General features: G+C 38.1%; 1 protein-coding gene across 2 annotated transcripts; it reads right to left on the bottom strand.

Moving 5' to 3' along the window:
• Positions 1 to 2,442: 2,442 nt before the first annotated feature.
• PTGES3 (prostaglandin E synthase 3) lies at positions 2,443 to 21,700 on the bottom strand. Of its 2 annotated transcripts, XR_008999292.1 has the most exons (9): positions 21,425 to 21,700; positions 8,074 to 8,187; positions 7,853 to 7,922; positions 7,281 to 7,379; positions 6,655 to 6,744; positions 4,838 to 5,013; positions 4,638 to 4,700; positions 3,620 to 3,644; positions 2,443 to 3,326 (listed from the first exon to the last, which is right to left on the bottom strand). XR_008999292.1 is itself a non-coding variant. In XM_036917614.2 (8 exons), coding segments are annotated over exons 1-8 (483 nt in total). In that variant the 5' UTR covers positions 21,427 to 21,692; the 3' UTR covers positions 2,443 to 3,306. The 2 variants fall into 2 exon arrangements, 1 of the variants encoding a protein (XP_036773509.1); XM_036917614.2 differs by lacking the exon at positions 4,838 to 5,013 and having other exon boundaries at positions 21,425 to 21,692.
• Between the last annotated feature and the right edge of the window lie 820 nt (positions 21,701 to 22,520).

The raw sequence follows: 22,520 nt of genomic DNA, 5'->3' as shown, positions 1-22,520 counted from the left end.
ATTGTCCCATTCAAACTTAAAAATTCACCTACGTAAAAGACCCAAGGAAGACAACAAGACATAATAATTAAAATGGCAAAGATGAAGGACAAGGACAAAGACAAAGTATTAAAAGCAGACAGAGAGAGAAAAAAGATCACATATGAAAGTAAACCCATCAGGCTATCATCAGACTTCTTAGCAGAAACCTGACAGGCCAGAAGGGAGTTAGTGGCATGGTATATTTAATGCGATGAAACAGAAGGGCCTTGAAGCAAGAATACTCTACCCGGCAAGACTATCATTTAAATTTGAAGGAGGGATTAAACAATTTCCAGATGATCAAAAGTTGAAGGAATTTACCTCCCAAAACCATCTCTACAGTCTATTTTGGAGGGACTGCTATAGATGTAAGTACTCCTAAGGCTAAATAGGTGTCATAGACATAATAAAACCACAGCAAAGGAAGGAGACCAATTAATTACTAAGCAAATACAAAATTAAATCAACTACCCACAAAGTCAGTCAAGGGATACACACAGAGTACAAAATATGACACAGAGTAGAGGAGAAAGAAAAAGGAGGGGAAAAAAACCTTAAATTGTGTTTGACATAGCATAATAAATTAAAGGGGGAAATAGAATGCAGTGCATTCGCTTTGGGAGACTTCAGCACATCACTCACTCTAAAGGACAGATCCACCAGACAGAAAATAAAGGAGACAGAGGCACTTAACAACACATTCAAACAGATGGACCTAAGAGACATCTACAGAACACTTCACCCAAAGCAGGACACACATTCTTCTCAAGTGCACATGGAACATTTTCCAGAATAGATCACATACTAGGCCACAAAAAGAGCCTCAGTAAATTCAAAAGGACTGAAATTATACCAACCAGCTTCTCAGACCAGAAACATATGAAACTAGTAATAAATTATGCAAAGAAAACAAAACAGCCCACAAACACATGGAGGCTTAACAACATGCTCCTAAATATCAATGGATCAATGACCAAATAAAAACAGAGATCAAGCAATATATGGAGACAAATGACAACAATAATTCAACACTGCAAAATCTGTGGGATGCAGTGAAAGCGATGCTAAGAGGTAACTATATTGCAATACAGGCCTACCTCAGGAAAGAACAATCCCATATGAACAGTCTAAACTCACAGTTAATGAAACCAGAAAAAGAACAAATGAGGCCCAAAGTCAGTAGGAGGAGGGACATAATAAAGATTAGAGCCATAAATAAAATCAAGAAGAATAAAACAATCAATTAAAGCAGGAGTTGGTTCTTCGAGAAAATAAACAAAATAAACCCCTGGCCTAACTTACCAAGAAAAAGAGTCTACACAAACAAAATCAGAAATGAGAAAGGAAAAATCACTACAGATACTACAGAAACACAAAGAATTATGAGAGAACACTATGAAAAATTATATGCTAACTCATAGGAGACAGGATAGAATCAGAAATCCATTAACTATACCTTCTTAATGCTATAGCCTAATGGCAAGCAGTAAGGCAATGAATCTTTAACTTCTAGAACTGACTTCCAAAGAGTTTTAAGAGAATGAGAACAGCTGGATTTTTTTAACTTTCAAGTTTCCCCTTAAGCTAATACACTACTAAGCAGCCACACTGATGCCTCTGCATGTTCCAGAGAAGAGAGATCAAGCATAGAAAAGTATATTTGAAACAGTATAGTTCAAATCTCTTTCTCAATGTGCAAAAGTTTAGGCTTTGAGGAAACTGAACTCCTTCAACAGGACGAGAAACCAAGTTATACTTCTGTAACCTAATGAACACCAAGTGTTGTCATGCCCAGGGTTCCTGGAAAGTAAGATTTTCTAGTTGTAGCCTTTCAAGAAAATGGTTCTGAATATCATTCTTAACAGCCAAGTATTTAACAGGGGAAGGAAAAGTTTTTTTCCCTTCTAAATGCCCAATACCTTCTTCATATCTTTTAATGCACACTTATGACTTATCAGGTTTTTGTTCAGCGTCTGCCCTCCAGACTAGCCTGTGAACTCCAAGCACAGCAGTTACCTAAAGGATTAATCTTTGTATTGCCATCACTTAATACTGCCATAACAGGTCCTTAATGTCTGACATTAAAAAAGTGCTGAAACATTTTCACGCTATGAAAAATACACAGAAGGTGGAGGAAATAAAAACTGCAAAAATGCAGAAGCTCAAAGATTTAGAGGAGGACAATACATGTAAAGTTTTATTTCAATCAAATCACAACACTTTCTTTTCCTACTGCTTCAAAGTGCATCTACAATTTTTTTTTATTACAGATCCACTTTTGAAAGATTGCCTGTGACATTACAGCAAGCCTCTTTTTTTCAGAGGAATATTCCCAAATTCCTTCTTAAGTAAAAGATTCCATTCCGGTAAACGGTAATACATGAAATTACAATAAGCCAGACACCTAAAAGGACAGCCAAGAAGTCTTCCAACAGTTTATTAGAAAGAATGTAGACATTAAAAAAAATCCCCACTGTCATGAACATAAATTGAGGTTTTCAGCCCTGGGACAGCTGAATCAAAAAAAGAAAAAAATCCAATAGTGTATTAACATTTTTTTCACTCATTTGCCATACTGACAGTGTAAATACAAATTTGGTCTAAATGTAGACTCTCAAGCAACAATGTACAGCTTTTCTTCGTCCTCCATGCTAAGAGATGTAAAAGTTTAAGGGTCAAACAATACCAAATGCACAGGCTTCAAAAAACCATCTAAGTTAGGACATTCACTAGTTTTAGCTAAGATGTATCTGAAACACTGACAAGTTATCACTTGTGTAGTTATGTGAAGTAAATTTTTTGAAAAATAAAACTTTAGTGGAATAATCCTGAGGGATATAGCAGAGGAATAACAGGTTACCAGTTCAAGTGATCTGTTTTCAGTCACTTTGAGCCCATGTTCCAAGATCTAAAATATAATTATCTTTCTTTAATCTGGGCACTTCCTATCATGTCAGTATCTATATTATGAAGTAAAGGAGACTGAGTTGAAATGTTTTTAATCACAACTGCTGTTCTCAATTGCCTGGACCTCAATAGCATCATGGAAGTCTGGGAAATGTTCATGTGAAAGGTTACTTACTGCCTTAGCTGACTTAAAATTGCCCCATACAATGGTACATATCAACCCTTAGTGAAGCCGTTAAAAAAAACAAACAGGTTGAAAAATGGGTTAAAGGAGGCAAATACAACATCTGCCTTTAGAGCTATCAACTTGGGAGTTCTCTCAATTACGAAATCTTGCAGAAGTTATTTTTCTTTCTCAAAATTCGTTGACAACATTCCTTACTCCAGGTCTGGCATTTCTGAAAGGATTTAAGATAGATTAGTATGAAGCACAAGGGAATAATCTACCTACTTCAAAGTCTTATAGGAAAAGCTGCCAACCAGAGTTAAATGTTTTCCTCATGAATTAACTGGTTATCTTTAAAAAATATGAAATCTCCAATGATTCCAATTTTTGTACTGGTTATTAGCAGCCATAAAGAAACAATAATTTTCCTTCTAAGAACTGTAAAGAAGTTAACTTCTCTATTTTGAGTTTGGTCTTTGCTGTGAAACATCACTGTGTAAATGTACTTTCTACAAAGGCACTTACTTTCATCGTCACTGTCTTGTGAATCCTGCAAAAGGGGAAATTAAAGTTATTAAATTGATCAAACATTCCTCTACCTTCACAGTTTGCCTTAAAAAGCTGAAGCACTGTACTTTTGATTAAGCAGCAAATCTATGGGTATATCAACCTTATGAATTTATTAATCAATGTATTTAAAAACAGGTTTTCTCAAGATAAATAGACATACAGCTGAAAATCTATATTCCTGTAAGATGTAGGCCTTTTGGTGGGAGTTGAGCCCATACTTTAAATCCCTTCCTATCAACCATGATGAATCCTGATTTAAAATGATTTTTCTTCTCTCTTGGCATTCAATGGAAGAGGAAAATGCATCAGTATGAAAATCACTGGATAGTCAGAAGACAATCAACTCTTATCCTAGCTGTATTTTCCAGACTATATTGGTTCTTCTTGAAGAGGTTAACAGGATGCCAGAGTGGAGAATGGTCCAGTATGTCTTCTCTTAAATAGGTTCACAAGGTCCATCTGTTTACTATGATCTCTAACCAGTCCTGCTCTAAAACCTGTTTCACTTTATTAAAACAATCCCTAATCTCTTAATTTAATTAATTACAAAGAATTAATAATTCTTCTGAAGTCTGGTCCCTTTAAGAATGGGCCATGGGACACCAGTTTCCTAGTAGGTATATCCCTGAGAGCTATCACTTACCTATCTATCCCTCGAAAATTGGCATGTTTTAAAAATTGCTTTTCCCTATATTGTCTTTAGAAAAAAAACAACAAGTGGCAAAAAAAGCAACCTTGAATCTATGTAAAACAAACCGTAAGTATATTGTTTCTTACAGTGTAGCACAGAGAAGGCACATAGTGAATCTGTGGCATCTTGCTGCACTGATGGACAGTGACTGCATTGGGGTATGGGTGGGGACTTGATAATATGGGTAAATGTAGTAACCACATTGTTTTTTCATGTGAAACCTTCGTAAGAGTGTATATCGATCATACCTTAATAAAAAAAACAGAAAATTTATAGACTTACGTCATCTGCTCCATCTACTTCTGGTAAATCTACATCCTCGTCACCACCCATGTTGTTCATCATCTATTTGAAGTGTAAAAATCAGTTTTAAAAATGATGTTAAATTAAGCTCTAATTATTAGATTGCACACTGTCCAGAATATATCTTAAGTCTGTCAAAGATTTCCACCAATAAAAAAAGCAAAATAAACAGTAAGTACCTTCCTTTCTGGAAAAGGTAGATTGAGGTAATTACATAAAATCCTGAAAATATATAGGGAAGTTTAGACTGTTTTCATCGAAGAAAAGTGAAGCCACTAAAATTTATCTAACAAGGTATCTGTGTACAGTGCAGAAATTAAATGCCAAAATCCTGAATAGTGGTTTCCTCTGGTACCTAAGGGAAAGAACGGGATTAATTTGTAATTGTGAAGTTTTGTTTCTTAAAGCTAAGTAGCGTGTATTATGGTATTCTCATTATAGCTTTAAATATTGTGAAGAACAATAAATGATTGAAAATAAAGTCCTTCAGGATCATTAATTTGCATAAAAGGCCTGAATATTGACTCAGAAGTTCAACAGCAGTAACTATATTAAAAACACAAATATAATTTTGAAATAAAAGGTACACACTGTAGAAATATTCTGCATATGTAAATACCCTGTATACTTACTAGAATAGTAATAGAAATAATAATAGAGCATATTTACATGAAGTACTGATTTCCCATTTTTAGTTGTTTCTGACCATAAAGCAACTAATTTATTATTTAAAGTGGAAATAACCAAAATCTGTATCAGTTGGGGACTTACCTCAAGCTACAAATTCTCTGTAGTTTAAATTTTTAAAAACAAAGCATTTACATACCCATGCATAATTTTATAAGTCTCAATGACTTGAAAAATATATTCTTACATGGATTTGAAAGTTAGCAGGGGCCTTAAAATGGTACCAAGTCAAATCTCTTGGTATAAAAATTCTGGGCAATTTAGTCTTGAATAGTACGAGTGAGCAACCAGTAGTTTCTGGATTTCTGAGGTACTTGTTAAACATTTTGGGTTAAGTTTCTTGGAGCAGGAAAAATGCTCAAAATAGAAATAAATATAATCATGGCTATTTAGGAGGTCAAACAAAAGAACAAAGACACTAATTAATGTTATACTGGAGAGAGGGGTAGTGAAAGAGAACATGGTCAAAAGTTTGTGACTTGCCCAGATTGGTGAAAGGTGGCACCAATTACTACAGGTAAAGAATAACAGTTGAGGAGAATCACATGAATACCATACCATCCTTCCCTCCCACTTATGAATCAAGGCACCAGAACCATGTAAGGAGAGATGCTGAATAAGCAGTTTCATACAGGAGGCTGGAAATTTACTCTGCTTAGTTCTCAAGTTTTTGAAGAAGAAACATAAACAAAGTCTAGTCAAAATTTCAAACAGTAATGAGAAATGGATTCAATGGGTCTATATTTAGCTTACAATCTGATGTTTTCTCTTTTAATAATAAGCTTTACTGAAGTACTTTTGATAACATCAATTCTACTTAAAGGGAGATCAGTCATTTTTTTTCTTTAGCCATGGCAGTAATGTCTTAAACAAACCCTTTCCTTAATTTTGCAAACTAGAACATCCCTATATACCACTCATCATGCACATCTCACCATGACTCGTGATTAAATGTTTACATTCATATTTCACAGTTCCAAAATGCAAGCCATTTCTTGTGTTCATGCTCAGAATGAACTGTTTAAGTAACAGCTGTGCTGCTATTACTTAAATGGATTTATTCATTGTATGATTTTTCTTTACATATCAGTTTTAGAACTTAACAGTAATTTTTAAAAAATGATAAAGGAATGTCAAACTTCAGGATTAAATGACCATTGTTAAGATCTTATTTGGTTGTACCACAGAATGGCCTTTTCTCAAAGCAAAATATTGTACATTTTAAATATTATCAAGCACTTTAAAACCAAATTAAGTTAACTACGTAGAAATGAACTGGGAGGGAGGCAGAAACGCACTTAGAACTTACCTCAGAGAAACGATCAAAATTAGACATATCTTCATCTGAATCATCTTCCCAGTCTTTCCAATTATTGAAGTCCACACTAAGCCAATTAAGCTACACACCAACAAAAACATCACTCTATGATTAGGCTAACTTGCACTCACTGGCATGTACCTTAAAATCACATTTTTAAAAATTGTGGGTTCATATTACACTAGTAAGGCATGGAATTAGCACAAAAAGAACAGATTAAAAAATAATCAGTGAAGTCAAATGCAGCAGTGGCAAATATAGCTTCATGGAGCTTCTTTCACAATTAAATAAACGTACTTTTTAAAACAACAAAAATCACTGGTAGGAACTACTCTCAAATGCTTAACCTTTTTTTAGTGGCACCAAAATATGCTCCCATTGATATCCGAGTAATTTATTTATAAAGACTTCTAGGCAAAGCCTGCCTCTTAAATGCAAAAGACTTATCTAGACTAGTTTAAATTAAAAAACAACTATTAAATATCAAAGTAGAGAAAAACAGAAATCAAGGCTTTAACAGTACTAAGCAAAACAGTATATTCCTCCAATCAAACAAATATATCTTTTATTTCTTAAAATAAAAAGATTGAACTTTCAAAAAAGAAAAACAAACATACCTTTGCCCTTTCTTTTGTTAACCTTGGCCACGACTGGCCAGATTCTCCTTTTCTTAAACAACATAAAATTGATCTGTCAGTTCTTTTATGCTTAGAATCCTAAAAACAGAAACAAAAGCATTATCCACACAATTATCACTATAGGTAGAAAGTAGCTTATATTTCTTCACCTTTCCTTTCTAATTTACCTACATTGAAACTATGGAAAAAAACATCCCCTGGACTTCTGTTTCATTAGTTGTCCGATTGCAAAAAAAAAATATATATATTTTTTCTTTCCTACACAAGGTGAGTAGAATAAAACCTTTAGAAAATTAACTAAATATGGTACAAATCATGGAATGAAGATTCTATACTCAGATTAGACAAGCCTGAAGAGTACTGCCCCTGAGAAACAGTGAACAGCAAGAACAGAGCATGCAGAAAAAGGAGAATATTGGAAAGTACACCTAGTCAGCCTCAAAACTATTAAGAAAAACAATTAGTGCTTACTGCTTAAAAAAAAAAACAAAACTTAAAAGTATGTCCAAAATCTCCACAATTTAAATTAGGATAAATCATCGACTACTTACATTTGGATCAATACAGTGAAAAAGATCGATTTCATTTAAATGTTTAAAATTATCACTTCCTCCAAGACAACTGTATTTAAAAAAAAGAGAGAATGAGCCTTTTCAAAGAGATAAAAGATTAGTAATAACTTCAGTGAAAACACTTTAAAAAGCAAGCAAGCCAGAAGCTATTCAGTGTCTGAAATAAGCTTTTTAACCAATGATGTAAAACGGTAACTTACCTGAATGTAAGTTTGGATTTTTCAAAATTTACATTAACATCCTTACTGTCTTCAACACAAAATTCAATGAAGACATAGTCCCTTCGATCATACCACTTTGCAGAAGCAGGCTGCCTATAAACATAAAATTAGACAAAGTTAAGCTATAAATTCATTAGTTATTTACATAACCTTCAATGTTTAACGTAAGGACATTTCTCTACTCCATTACAACCTTGATTATTTTGAGAAAGTTTATTACAATTTCAAGTGGAAACTACATTTTTACTCTACAGCTGCATTCCAAGTTAAAACACACTAATTTCATAATAGGAAGGATTTAAAAAATGAAACACTGCTCAATGGAGTTAACCATTTAGGCAACACAGTCAAAATGCCATTCCTTTAGATCCCTGCTCCTAAAAGTCAACTTCACAGAATAAAAAATTCAAAACTAAAAGCTACTGTCAACTGAGAGAGTATTCAGCGTTTGTACTCACAAACCTAGAACTAGGGGTGAGATGGGGGTGAAAAAGTATGAGAAATAACAGTGTTTGTCCTCAAAAAAAATTCTCATCTGCAACTTACTTCTATGTAAAGCAACTATTTTTTTTCTGATCAAACAAATCTTCCTAACGAACTTATGCGATTTTAAATAATGGCATTAAAGAATTTAAATTAAACTTCTTCACAGCCTCACCTTTTACTCTATGTATACATGTACCGAATATATACCATCAGCAAGCTGGAGTGTCTCCTTTTTATTGTTCATCTGTTCCTATCCCCTGCAACATATCTCCCGTCTCCTTCACAGCATCAGCTGCCTAGAGCTCTACCCATCCATTCAAATTATGTTCTGGAATATGGCCAAAAAATCTACTAGAAGCAAAAAGAATGAGCCAAAAAGATGAAGGGAAGACAGTAGAACCACCTAATTTTCAACTGTTTAACTATTTTTAATAGGCATGTCCTGCTTTGATAATCTAAAAATTAAAATTATAAGCTATACATGATTAAACCTAAAATCTCAAAATAAAAGTAAAAATTATTAGTTACTATATGCTCAAACACTAACCATAAATCAACTCAACTGAAGAGAATTTTGTTTCCAAGCTTTGGAATTCCCAACCCAAAGGAATAGCAGATTAACGTCCCGTCTGTAAATAAAAGGTTGCAGCCAACAGCTCATTACATTTTTACACAACTGTTAAACATGATTAGTCATATTCCACCCTGGTGGTATCAGATCTGAAGCAGGTTAAAAACCACTGACAGCAGTTTCCAAACTCTCCAATAACAAGCAAATCAGCAAGGGTTAACGTTATTTCTTTAAGTACCCAGAGGTAGAAGTAAAAACAAAAAACAGAAACGGATTTTTACATACCTCCAAAAACGAAGTCCAAGCAAACTTCTATGGACTAAGGAATCCCTACTTTTGTTAGTACATTAACATGACTAACAACAATGTAGGAGTTGTTTTATGACTAGGTCTGTTACTCCCTCTCTTCTGACACCAAAATGCAATGGTGTAGTCTTTTCCTCCTAAATATATATATATAATACACAGTACTAAGAATACTATAACTCCATTCAGGTTCTCAGACCCGATTCCTATGTGTATACGTGGGAGGGGGTCTTTCCACACATACTAACACCAAGCAATTCTGGAACACCATTAACATGAGAACACAACTCAGAAAGAAATCAGTCGAGGTAAAAACTAGACGGGGAGGCGGCCTTTTATTGCTCACAAGAATCCTGGCTCCATTCATGCGCTTGCCCATTTCTCTGCCATTCTTGCCCCGACCCCTCCCCATCTCTCCCGTTTTTTGCTGGGAGAACAAAACCGGCACCCACTTGCCTCTCCCCTTGCCCCTTGTAAACACCTATTGATATGGAGATAAACTAAGGAGAGAACGCTCCTCTCCACAACTCCCATTCCCCTGACCAACTTATACTATGATGGAGAATTTTTGTGCCCTTTTATTCCACTCACCCCACCCAATCCCACCCCCATGGTAACCACCAGTCACTCCTCAGAGTCTACTGCTGTTTTGTTCATTTTGTTGTGCTTTGTTTTTATATTCCACAAATAAGTGAAATCATATGTTGTGTGTCTTTGATACAGCTCCAGTTCTTTAAAAATTGCTAATTAAAAGACAATTAGGCATTTTTCCTTCTCTTTATTCATGATAACTGAATAGGACCAGCTCATGAAGAATTCCAGCTATGGTGTGGAATACAATGGGGAAGGGATCACCATTTTGCAACCCTTAACCTGATCTGGCTGCGTTATCAGTAAATGGAAATTATTAATGATGACTGGATGAACAATTGATAAAGAACTTAGAACTGAGCTCAGCATCACTAAAAGTGAAGCACCCCCTTCCTCAAAAGTGGGACAATCAGACATACTTCCCAATTTATGCAACATGATATACTCTGCAGTAAACTTAATTGCAGGCCACTAGATATGAGAAAAAGAAAGAGATGCAGAGTTATCAAATAAATTTGTGGATTTGGTCTGCATCTTCAGACACATAAAGAGATACTAAAATCTGTGGAGATCTGTGTAAGGACAGGGTATTAGATGAAATGGCAGTTACTGTTAGTTTAGTTAGGTGTGAGAGGAATGGTTTTTATGGAAAAAACAAAGTCCATTCAAGATCAAAACCTAACTGTGTGGGGTTTGCTTTAAAATATTTCAGGAAAAGAACAAGGAGACAGATATAGCAATGTGGTGAAGAGCTTGCTAACTGTAGAATCTGGATGCTGGGCAGATGGGGATTAACTGTATTTATACTTTTTAAAAGTAATATTAAATGACTGGCATGGAAAGCTTTTTTTTTTGAGCAACCCAGTCTAATTGTGAAACTGTTATTTAAAAAGCAAGAAAACCAATCTCTTCCATTCATATTGAGAGACAAGCAGTCAGAGAAAGACAAATACCATATGATTTCACTTATTTGTGGAATATAAAAACAAAGCAAAACAGAAGGAACGGAACAGCATTAGACTCAGACACAGAGAAGTGACTAGTGGTTACCAAGGGGAAGGGGAGTGGGGGGCGGGGGGAACAGTTGTACCATTGTGATGTACATTTGATTTAAAAAAAAAGACACAAAAAAACCAAACAATAACCACAGCTCACAAAGTCTTGCTATGATTTTCCAATTGTCATTATCTTAAAATTTCAGATATTACTACTTTGGTAGACACCAATTATCTATTGCCATAGGTATCCAGATTGCAGATGTTCCTTTTTTTAAAAAACTGCCTGGGATTAACTTCAAAATAAAATCCATTGGGGAAGAGGTAGACAATATAAGAATGACCATGTGCTGATAATGGTTGAAGCTGAATAATGGGTAACATGAAAATTCATTGTAATAGTCTATACCTTTAGTGCTTGAAAAAATACATACATAATAAAGCTAAAAACCACCTGGTTAATGAGATGTTTCTTCTCCCAATACATTTAACATGTGGCTATTTCATTACTCTGGTACATGCTTTTGTAGCCACATTTAACAACATAATCTGAAGATATTTAGCAGTATTGCTTACCTTGTAAAAATCAAGTTACATATTAAGAACCTACAGTAATGGAGGAAGAGCACACTAATGGTGACCCAGTTAGTATAATGGCTATGCGAAAAACCAACTATATAAACTCTTCAAATTTCTGTTCATATTAAGGACATTGGAACCAGGGAGAATCTTTCTTCTAAAACTCTAAAGTAATCTACGGTTTCCTAATTTTTATGGGCTGAACTCCATCATCCACTTCACTCCCTATTCACATGTTTAAGTCCAAAATCCCCAGGAACCTTGAATGCAACTGCATTTTGAGAGTGTCTTTAAAAAAGATAATTAAGGTAAAATGAGCTTTTAGGGTGGGCCCATAATCCAGTATGACTGGGGTCCTTTTAGGAGATTAGTAGAGAGGGAAGACTCCATGAAGACATAAGACAGACATCTGCACGCCAAGAAGAGAGGTCTCAGAAGGAGTTAACCCTCACTGACACCTTGATCTCAGACTAATATTCTCTAGAATTGTGAGAAATAAATTTCTACTATTTAAGCCACCCAGTCTCTACCTTGTTATGGCAACCCTAGTAAACTAACACAATCATTTTCTGGATAATGAAAACAAAAAGTTAAATGATCTAAACCAGGGGTTGGCCCAGGAACCAGAAGGGTTTTTTTATTTTTAAAGAGATGTAGAGTGGATTAAAGATGGCAGTGTGAAAGGTGAGACAGAGGATTCCTCCTAAAACCGCATATAATACAAAAATAATTAATACAACTAATCCTGAGAGAGCAACAGGAAAGAGGGCTGCGCCACACTGCACACACTTGGAGAAAAGAGCAGACCTCACAGAACAGGGTAACGTACCAAAGCAGGGGCCCGGTGGGACCCAAGCCCTTCCCCCACCCCAGCTCAAGGTGGGAGGAGGAGAAACGGAGCAGGGATGGAGTGGAGGCCTGGGAATGTTGAATACCTAACTCCGGAGATCTGCTCTGGGAGTTCAAACCTACATTTCACGGTGCTTTCATGATACTCTCATGATTACGGGGTTGGAAAGCTAAGACTGGCAGAATTCCTGGAGAGACTGAGATTTCAGCTGCTTGTGGAAAGCAGGGATCCATATTCCACTGCTCTGGGACAAAAGCTCATACCTGTGTGCTCGGCCCACTGGTTCAGGTGGTGGAGAAAGGCATAGCAGCCGGGAAGCAGGAAAAAGCTCTTTCATCACCCCAGGCAACAATACCACTCCACAGTGGGACAAAAGCTTATACCTGTGTGCTCGGCCCACTGGTTCAGGTGGTGGAGAAAGGCATAGCAGCCGGGAAGCAGGAAAAAGCTCTTTCATCACCCCAGGCAACAATACCACTCCCCTGCAACCCCCGACATTGCTTCAGGGTCTGAGCAGCTCCAGAGAGTAGAGCTTCTGGATACTAGAGGACGCCATATACAAATTATGAAAGGTTAAAGGAACCTGGCACAGAGTAAAATTAATATAATCCCTGAGAAAAATGATGTGGACCTCATGACTCTTTGTGAAAGGGAGTTCAAAATAAAAATCATTAACATGCTCATGGAGGTATGGAAAGATATTCAAGAACTCAGGAATGAATTCCGGTCGGAGATCCAATCATTGAAGAGCACAATGGAGGGTATTAAAAGCAGATTGGATATGGTGGAGGAGATGATAAATGAAATAGAAACTACTAAAGAGCAATACAAAGAAGCTGAGCCACAGAGAGAAAAAAGGATTTCTAAAGAATATTGAGAGAACTGTGTGACCAATCCAAAGGGAACAATATTCGCATTATAGGGCTACCAGAATAAGAAGTGAGAGAGAAAGGGATAGAAAGTGTCTTTGAGGAGGTAATTGCTGAAACTTCCCCAATCTGGGGAAGGACATAGTCTCTCAGGCCATGGAGATCCACAGATCTCCCAAAACAAGGGACCCAAAGAAGACACCACCAAGACATATAGTAATTAAAATGGCAAAGATCAAGGATAAGGACAAACTATTAAAAGCAGCCAGAGAGAGAAATAAGATCACATACAAAGGAAAGCCCATCAGGCTAACATCAGACTTCTCAGCAGAAACCTTACAGGCCAGAAGGGAGTGGCATGATGTATTTAATGCAATAGAGCCGAAAGGCCTGGAACCAAGATCACTTTATCCGGCAAGATTATCATTTAAATTTGAAGGAGGGATTAAACAATTTCCAGATAGGCAAAAGCTGAGTGAATTTACCTCCCACAAACCATCTCTACAGTCTATTTTGGAGGGACTGCTATAGATGGGAGTATTCCTAAGGTTTAATAGCTGTCGCCAGAGGCAATAAAACCACAGTAAAGAAAATAAAACAGCTAATTAATAAGCAAATGCAAAATTAACTATCCCCAAAGTCAATCAACGGATAGACAAAGAGTACAGAATATGATACCTAATATATAAAGAATGGAAGAGGAAGAAAGAGGAGAAAAAGATAAGAACCCTTAGATTGTGTTTGTAATAGCATATTAAGTGAGTTAACTTAGACTCTTAGATAGAAAGGAAGTTACTTGAACCTTTGGTAAACATGAATCTAAAGTCTGCCAGGGCAATAAGTACATACCTATCGATAATCACCCTAAATTTAAATGGTCTGAATGCACCAATCAAAAGACACAGAGTCACTGAATGGATGAAAAAACAAGACCCATCTACATGCTGCCTACAAGAGACTCACTTTAAACCCAAAGACATACACAGACTAAAAATTAAGGGCTGGAAAAAGATATTTCATGGAACTAATAGAAAAAAGCTGGAGCTGCAGTACTTGTATCAGACAAAATAGACTTCAAAACAAAGAAAGTAACGAGATAAAGAAGGACATTACATTATGATAAAGAGGTCAATCCAACAAGAAGATAACGCCATTATAAATATCTATGTGCATAACACAGGAGCACCTACATATGTGAAGCAAATACTAACTGAATTAAAAGGGGAAATAGAATGCACTGCATTCATTCCAGGAGACTTCAACACTCCACTCACTCTGAAGGACAGATCAACCAGACAGAAGATAAGTAAGGCCACAGAGGCACTGAACAACACATTAGAAAAGATGGACCTAAGAGACATCTACAGAACTCAACACCCAAAAGTAGAAGAATACACATTCTTCTAAAGTGCACATGGAACATTTTCAAAATAGACCACATACTAGGCCACAAAAGGAGCCTCAGTAAATTAAAAAAGATTGAAATTATACCAAACAGTTCTCAGACCACAAAGGTATGAAACTAGAAATAAATTATGCAAAGAAAATGAAAAATCCCACAAACACATGGAAGCTTCACAAATGCTCCTAAATAACCAATGGATCAATCACCAAATAAAAACAGAGATCAAGCAATATATGGAGACAAATGACAATAATTCAACACCGCAAAATCTGGGACGCAGCCAAGGCCGTGTTAAGAGGAAAGTATACTGCAATACAGGTCTACCTCAGGAAAGAAGAACAATTCCCATACAAGCAGTCTAAACTCGCAAGTAATGAAACTAGAAAAAGAAGAACAAATGAAGCCCAAAGTTAGTAGAACGAAGGACATAATAAAGATTAGAGCATAAATAAATAAAATAGAGAAGAATAAAACAATAGAAAGAATCAATGAAAGCAAGAGCTGGTTCTTTGAGAAAAATAAACAAAATAGATAAACCCCTAGCCAGACTTATCAAGAAAAAAAAGAGAGTCTACACACATAAACAGATTCAGAAATGAGAAAGGAAAAATCACTATGGACACCACAGAAATACAAAGAATTATTAGAGAACACTACAAAAAATTATATGCTAACTGGATAACCTAGAAGAAATGGATAACTTTTCAGAAAAATACAACCTTCCAAGGCTGACCAAGGAGGAAACAGAAAATCTGAACAGACCAATTACCAATAATGAAATCGAACTGGCAATCAAAAACTTACCTAAGAACAAAACCCCAGTACCAGAAGGCTTCACGGCTGAATTTTATCCAACATTTAGTGAAGACCTAATACCCATCCTTCTCAAAGTTTTCCAAAGAGTAGAAGAAGAGGGAATACTTCCAAACTCATTCTATGGGGCCACCAGCATCACTCTAATACCAAAACCAGGCAAAGACACCACAAAAAAAGAAAATTACAGACCAATATCCCTGATGAACATAGATGCAAAAATACTCAACAAAATATTAGCAAACTGAATTCAAAAATACATAAAAAAGACCATCCATCATGACCAAGTGGGATTCATCCCAGGGATGCAAGGATGGTACAACATTCGAAAATCCATCAACATCAACCACCACATCAACAGAAAGAAAGACAAAATCCACATGATCATCTCCATAGATGCAGAAAAAGCTTTTGACAAAATTCAACATCCATTCATGATAAAAACTCTCAACAAAACGGGTATAGAGGGCAAGTACCTCAACATAATAAAGGCCATATATGACAAACCCACAACAAACATCATACTGAACAGCGAGAAGCTGAAAGTTTTTCCTTTAACATAGGGAACAAGACAAGGATGCCCGCTTTCCCCACTTCTATTCAATATAGTACTGGAGGTCCTAACCACGGCAATCAGACAACACAGAAAAATAAAAGGCATCCAGATTGGCAAAAAAGAAGTTAAACTGTCCCTGTTTGCAGATGACATGGTATTGTACATAAAAACCCTAAAGAATCCACTCCAAAACTACTAGATCTAATATCTGAATTCAGCAAAGTTGCAGGATACAAAATTAATAGACAGAAATCTCTGGCTTTCTTATACACTAAAAATGAACTAGCAGAAAGAGAAATCAGGAAAACAATTCCATTCACAGTTGCATCAAAAATAATAAAAGGTGGGGACCCTACACTTAACCAGTAACACATTCATATATTCACTTATTGGAAAGGGAAATCAAATATTTATGAAATCCCTTTATCTCTTCTATGAGGATCACAAAACCTCTTTTTCTATTTAATCCAGAGGGAGCTAGTTTAGCTTTAGCTACTAAACTATTTTGGATTTGTCTCTAGCTTTGTATTAACATTCGGAAGACTAGAGTAACTAGTGTTCAAGTTTGTCAATTCATTTTAACAGTGACATGCCTATAGATGCAAAGATTTTTTTCACCTCTGCTTACATTATATAAATGACCCACTACACTTAGAGCAAAACAGAATAAAAAACTCCACAGTGGGACATTCTAAGCTCTTCTGACAAGCACTTTTATGCTCTGCGTTACAGCTCTGGCAATTCAAGCAATTTTTGGATAACCCAAAATTCCCCTTTACAGTTTTAACTAAAATTTCTTATTTGTCTTAAAAGGACAGAGTGCAAACCATATTTGTTCCCAAATGCCATTTTTAATATGCTAGAATATTGGTGGGTTTTAAGCATCTTTTACTTTAAAAAATGGATGCACCAGTACAACGGTCAAATGTACCCCTCCCCCCCCCATTTGTATGCTAAAATCCTACTGCTCAATGTGATAGTATTAGAAAGTGGTACCTTTCAGTAGTGCTTAGGTCATAAGAGTACAGCCCTCATAAATGGAATAGTGCCTTATAAATGAGGCCCCCCAGAGAGATCCTTAGCCCCTTCCACTGCTGGGAGGACACAGCAAGAAGCTATGAAACAAGTGGGCCCCTTTACCAGAAGGTGACCATGCTGGTGCCTCAATCTTGGACTTCCAACCTCCAAAATGGTGAGGAATAAATTTTTGTTGTTTATAAACCACCTAGTCTATTTTGTTAGAGAAGTCAAAAAAGACTAAGACAACCAGTGAAACTAAATGGAAAGAATTTGCTAAGGAAAATGCCCCAAATACTACAATTCTTTTAATAGTGTACTACATCAAGGTCATACTAAACTTAAAAAAGATTAAACACTTCAAGCCTTTCATGAATTTAAGGTTGAAAAACCAAGCTCGGTCATAGGTGTCCTGAGAGACGATATAAAGGAATTTATTTTGTAATTGGACAGTTAAAAAAAAAAGAGACAGCAATTATGCCTTTAGAACTTAGGTATCTTGAGGATGAAAAAAATTCCACACATAATAGAATTCTACAGCATGACTTGTCCCTAACACTATGGTCAAAGCTTCAACACCTTTATTATCTTTTTCTTTCAGAATTTCCAATGTTTGTAAGTTTTTATAAGCAGGTACTATGGACTATCATGTACAGCGAACATGAAAAATATTGAGGTCTGTACATCAGAATTTAATGAAACAAAAAGCTTGAATACTAATTAATGTTCAAGTAAGAGGAGCACAAATACCGTAATATAAATTTGGCTCCCTGAAAGGAACGACTGATTTACATCAACCTTATGGAATGTATGTATTATATGCTCATCCCACAGAATTACACATCATTTTGGTTAATTCCCCTAGAAATCTTTAGGATCTTCTTGTCATGCTAATGTCACTCAGATTGGTTTATTAAAAAGTTTCTATCATATACAAATGTCACACAACATTAGTATTTTAATTCTTAATCACTAGAAAAAAACTAGGATACTATCATTTGGTCACAAAATAGAAGGTTCTTTAACACAAGGACAAATGTACTGGAAAATAGAGCCATAACGACCATTTTTCTTAACATGCTCCATTTCTATGTAAATATTTAACGAACTGAACACAAGGATATGCTAATTAACAATCTTTATGACAAAACAGGCAAGTACTTATGTGGGGAGGGGGCATAGGGAGGGATGTGCAACACAGAGAAGGCAAGTAGTGATTCTACAGCATCTTACTATGCTGATGGACAGTGACTGTAATGGGGGATGTGGGGGGGACTTGGTGAAGTAAACATAATGTTCTTCATGTAATTGTAGATTAATGATAACAAAATGAATTTAAAAAATCTATCACTCCTAATCTATATAGTAAATAATAAAAAATGTTATAACACACTTGGTATTTCTGTAGCAAAATACACTAGATGCAACAATTCTCAATTCAAGAACTCAAAATATGATCATAGGCGTAAGAGCTAGGTTGATTCTAAAGCACTGGTAGTACAAAGCATTTTTTCCTGAAAATCGACAATCACTAAGCACCTAAACACCCCCCAATGATAACGTTTTCATAAGATTTTAAAACTGAAGAAATACAATAGGAGAATCTTAGCAATACATACTAATCTGCATGTAAATCATTTTTGTCATTTTCTAGTTTCTGCTGCCTTTTAGTTACAGCCTAACTAAACAACAGAATAAAAGGAAAAAGAAAATCCAGTTGTCCAGGTTATAGAGGTTAGGAAATCAACAAGAACAAGGGCCATCATCTGTTGTTAGTCTCCCTTAAAGAAATCAACTATATATCATATGCTATTTAGAATCTGCTTTGGAGGCTAAAGACTGATGATTTTATTTTGGGGGCCTCAATCCTACAATGAACAATGGCAAAGTAAGATTTTAATCAACACTGAGAGATAGTCACAATGTTTCTGGACAATTTATTAATTTGGTACAAGACACCAGAAGGAATGACTTCAAATAGCTCAAAACTAAGTATAAGACATTTTACTCTGTAATAGTTGTTAATGGGGTTCAACTTGGAAACCGCAGTTAACTAATTAAAAAAAAAAAAAGCAAAGTAGCACCCCTGCAAGGGGTTTGGGACAGATCTTAAACAGGAGAGGGTAGTCCTAAAAATCCCAGCCTTCTCCAAAATGAAAGCTTTTATGTGTACTACGAGACAAAACTTTTAACATTTACCTAGGAAATCCTTACCAAGGAGCATTTAAATAAGAAAAAAGATCCTAAAATCCTTAAGATACCCAGCATAATGTCTCTACATCTAAGGAAATGTTTATAGCAGACATAAAAATGAACCCTTTTCCACTGGACTCTTTCTTGAACTGGATGACCTCTTTCATTAAAGGATTTTCCCAACTCAAATAATTGACTCAATTTTCACCTTGTAAATTCATTCATTAATTCCGTAAGATCCTTAAAGAATTTGCAAGATGGCATATACTGAATATTTTAAAGAGGATGAGATTCACCTGGTCTCAAAGCACTCATTTTATAAGTAGCAGCCTTGTAACTATAAATAGACCGCTCTTTGGTGGAATACTGCTATACTCCAAGAGTTTTTAATGTCTTCACGTAAGGACGTTTCTCACTGTTTATGTGACCTCCTGGAAGAGTTTCTATTTCAAACATGGCATTTCTTCGTGAAAAGGTATTTTGTTTGGCTCTATTAAAAGTTGGTAATGCTTCATCTGAGGATTCATTTTCCCCTAGTAGGTTTTCAAAGTATAAAAGCTATTTAAGACTGACAATCCTGCAGAGACTTGAAAATAGCAAAAGCTATTTTATGATGATAAAAATCTTGTTAGACACCATTTCTGAGGGGGAACAAGTTTCTCCCAAATTCTAACACCGCCCCCTCCCCCGCAACCCCCACTTTTAATTACAGTAATACATGCGTTCTTCTCAGAGCTTGTTCTCCGTCATCAAGTGGCTGAAACATATCCTTATCTATTCAGATTGGTAGTCCAATATACTCACGGTCAAGATAATTGTTTTATTAAGGAAACCCCTGAAAATGCATTATTTTTTTTGGTATCATTAATATAAAACCACATGGGCAACATTGTGGTTACTAGATTCCCATTATCAAGTCCCCACCACATACCCCATTATAGTCACTGTCCACCAGCGTAGTAGGAGTCAATACTTGTCTTCTCTGTGCTGTTACTGCTTTCCCCGTGCCCCCCTCCAACATTATGTGTGAAAATGCATTACTTTTTACAGGTATAAAAATTATTCCCTTTCAACTGCTCTCTCTCTATACGTAACTTTTAGGGCACAGTGCCCCCAAACGCTAAAATCGGCAGTTCTCTCATCTGAAAAGGCAACTTTTCCTGAGAAAAATGTAAGGCCTGGAAGTGGCAGTGCCAAGAATTTTTACTCAGTTAAAAATCACCAAGGTTTTCCTTTACCGTGATACAACTAAGACGGCTCAAGAGTCTGTAGTCATCTCCACGTAAACAAAGACAAGAAGGTAACCACATACCTATTAAAATATGATAATGAAATCTCGCCTAGACGTTAATGTAAAAACACAGAAAATGCCACAAGTATCTTTCGACTCGACACGTGCACAACTACCTGCTCAATGGTAACTCCTCGCTACCAGGGACACGGCTGAGTTTTGGAGACCTTCACTCCCTTCAAAAGACTGGAGTTTGGAGGAGGCCCGGAAAGCCCGCACTCAAATCACGCCACCAGAGAAGGAAATGAGTTGTGGGGACGGTATGGCTTCCCTCCAGTTGCCTAGCAGTACCTGCCGCTCCCGGCGGAGGGCCGCGTGCTGCTCCACGAGGAGTGCCACCCGTTCTCCGGTGGCACCCACCACAGGTGCACTGGGCCCACAGCCTCGCCGCGGCATCGAACAGCCGCCGAACCACACGGCCCGAGAAGCGAGGTGGCAATAACAAGCGGGTCCCCACCTCCCGGACGCCCGCACGGCCACAGCTCACGTCAGAGCAAGGCCTAAGGCTAAGTTCCGGAGTTAGGAGTGCCCCGGCCTGCCACGGGGGAGAGCGGGATTTCCGGCGCGGGGAAGCGGAGGGACGGTTTAAAGGCGGGGGAAGCGGACATCTGGAGGAAAATGTCCTCCACCCGCCAACGGCAACCGGAACGAGGATCCGGGCCCTCCCACCCCGGGGCAAGACCGACTAACACCATGGCGAAGAGAAAGGCGAGGGGGCCGAAAGCGGGCGAGGGGAGCACCGGCAGCCCCTGACGCGGACGCGGCCTCCCGCCCGGGCGGTCTTCTCCCGGCAGAGTGTCGCACTCACATCGCAAACCGGGCAGGGGGACGGGTGAACGCGTGGGCAGGCCTCTCCGGCGACAACTATGGGGCAGTCGACTCCTCTCCGGTGACGACTGCGGAGCTTTCTCCGCGGTCACGGCCTCTTCTCGCTTCCCTCAGGCGACGGCGCACTCGACCTGGGCTCCCACAATGCACCGCGCCGAGAGCGGCTCCTCAGGCCGGGGAGGAGAGAAGTGTAAGAAAAGGGGCGCGAGGACAGAGGACGAGCGTGCGTGCGTGCGTGCAGGCGAGCAGCGCTGAGGCCGGGCGGCGGCTGGTGACGCAGCAAAATGCCGGAGCCTTGCTGCCGCGCGTGCGCACTTCTTGTTTTCGTCCTCCGCGGCTTTCTAGAGATATCTACGGAAGGGGCGGGGCCTTCGCGCGCTTCGAGAGCCTTTCCGGCATCGGCCCCGCCCTCCGCCTGCTGCCGACGCCTGGGCTTGTTCCCGCCTGTCACCACCCGCTGCTGCTCACGCGGGGTGCGGTTAGCTACCTAATCTTCCTGCTCGCGCCTTACACGGTCTCCTGGAGAAAACGCCGCGTAGACAGCGGAAGGAAGGCAAAGGCGGAGGGACCCCAAGGGCTGGGTCGGGAGGCTTGCCGAATGAGATGGGGGATTGGCTTCTTCCGAGGGCGCAAAGCAGCCAGCCCTCCGCAGAGAGGTGCGACCAGCCTGTGCTGGCGACGACACGGGAAAGGGCTGCCCTCAGACTGAAGGCCTGGGTCTGCCGTGCGTTCTTCTGAAGGCTGGAGACCCTGTTCAGGGGCGGCGGAAATTTGAGGTCTCCGGCTGACCAGCAGGAGCGGGCATTTACCCCTGCTAACATGTTAGCGCTGTGGAACAGACGGGAAGGTGTGGAAAGTGTAGGTTTGCGGTGATGGAGAGACTGGGACACCTGGTGTCTTCAGGCACATCAGTTGGGGAGGGGGTTCCCCACTGTTTCAACCCTTAGGTCCCAAGCTGCTGTTTCGTGCAAGGCCCAGGGTTAAGCTCTAATGGATAGTATCTGCCTGCTCTGGGAGGCCGCTGAACGGGGCAGTGAGGGAGAACTGCACCATGGTACCGCAGTTGGAACCCAAAG

Source organism: Manis pentadactyla, chromosome 9, assembly GCF_030020395.1.
Source record: "Manis pentadactyla isolate mManPen7 chromosome 9, mManPen7.hap1, whole genome shotgun sequence".
Taxonomy (NCBI): Eukaryota; Metazoa; Chordata; class Mammalia; order Pholidota; family Manidae; genus Manis; species Manis pentadactyla.
Note: the sequence above shows the minus strand (reverse complement) of the source record. Positions and strands in the feature narration are given on the sequence as shown.

Bases quoted from the DNA above. Each gene is read 5' to 3' on its own strand.
- PTGES3 (XM_036917614.2), bottom strand. The intron at 7,380-7,852 runs GTAAGTAGTCGA...TTCTGTTTTTAG, and splicing joins TTCACTGTATTGATCCAAAT to GATTCTAAGCATAAAAGAAC. The intron at 4,701-6,654 runs GTAAGTTCTAAG...CACTTCAAATAG, and splicing joins ATTTTGATCGTTTCTCTGAG to ATGATGAACAACATGGGTGG.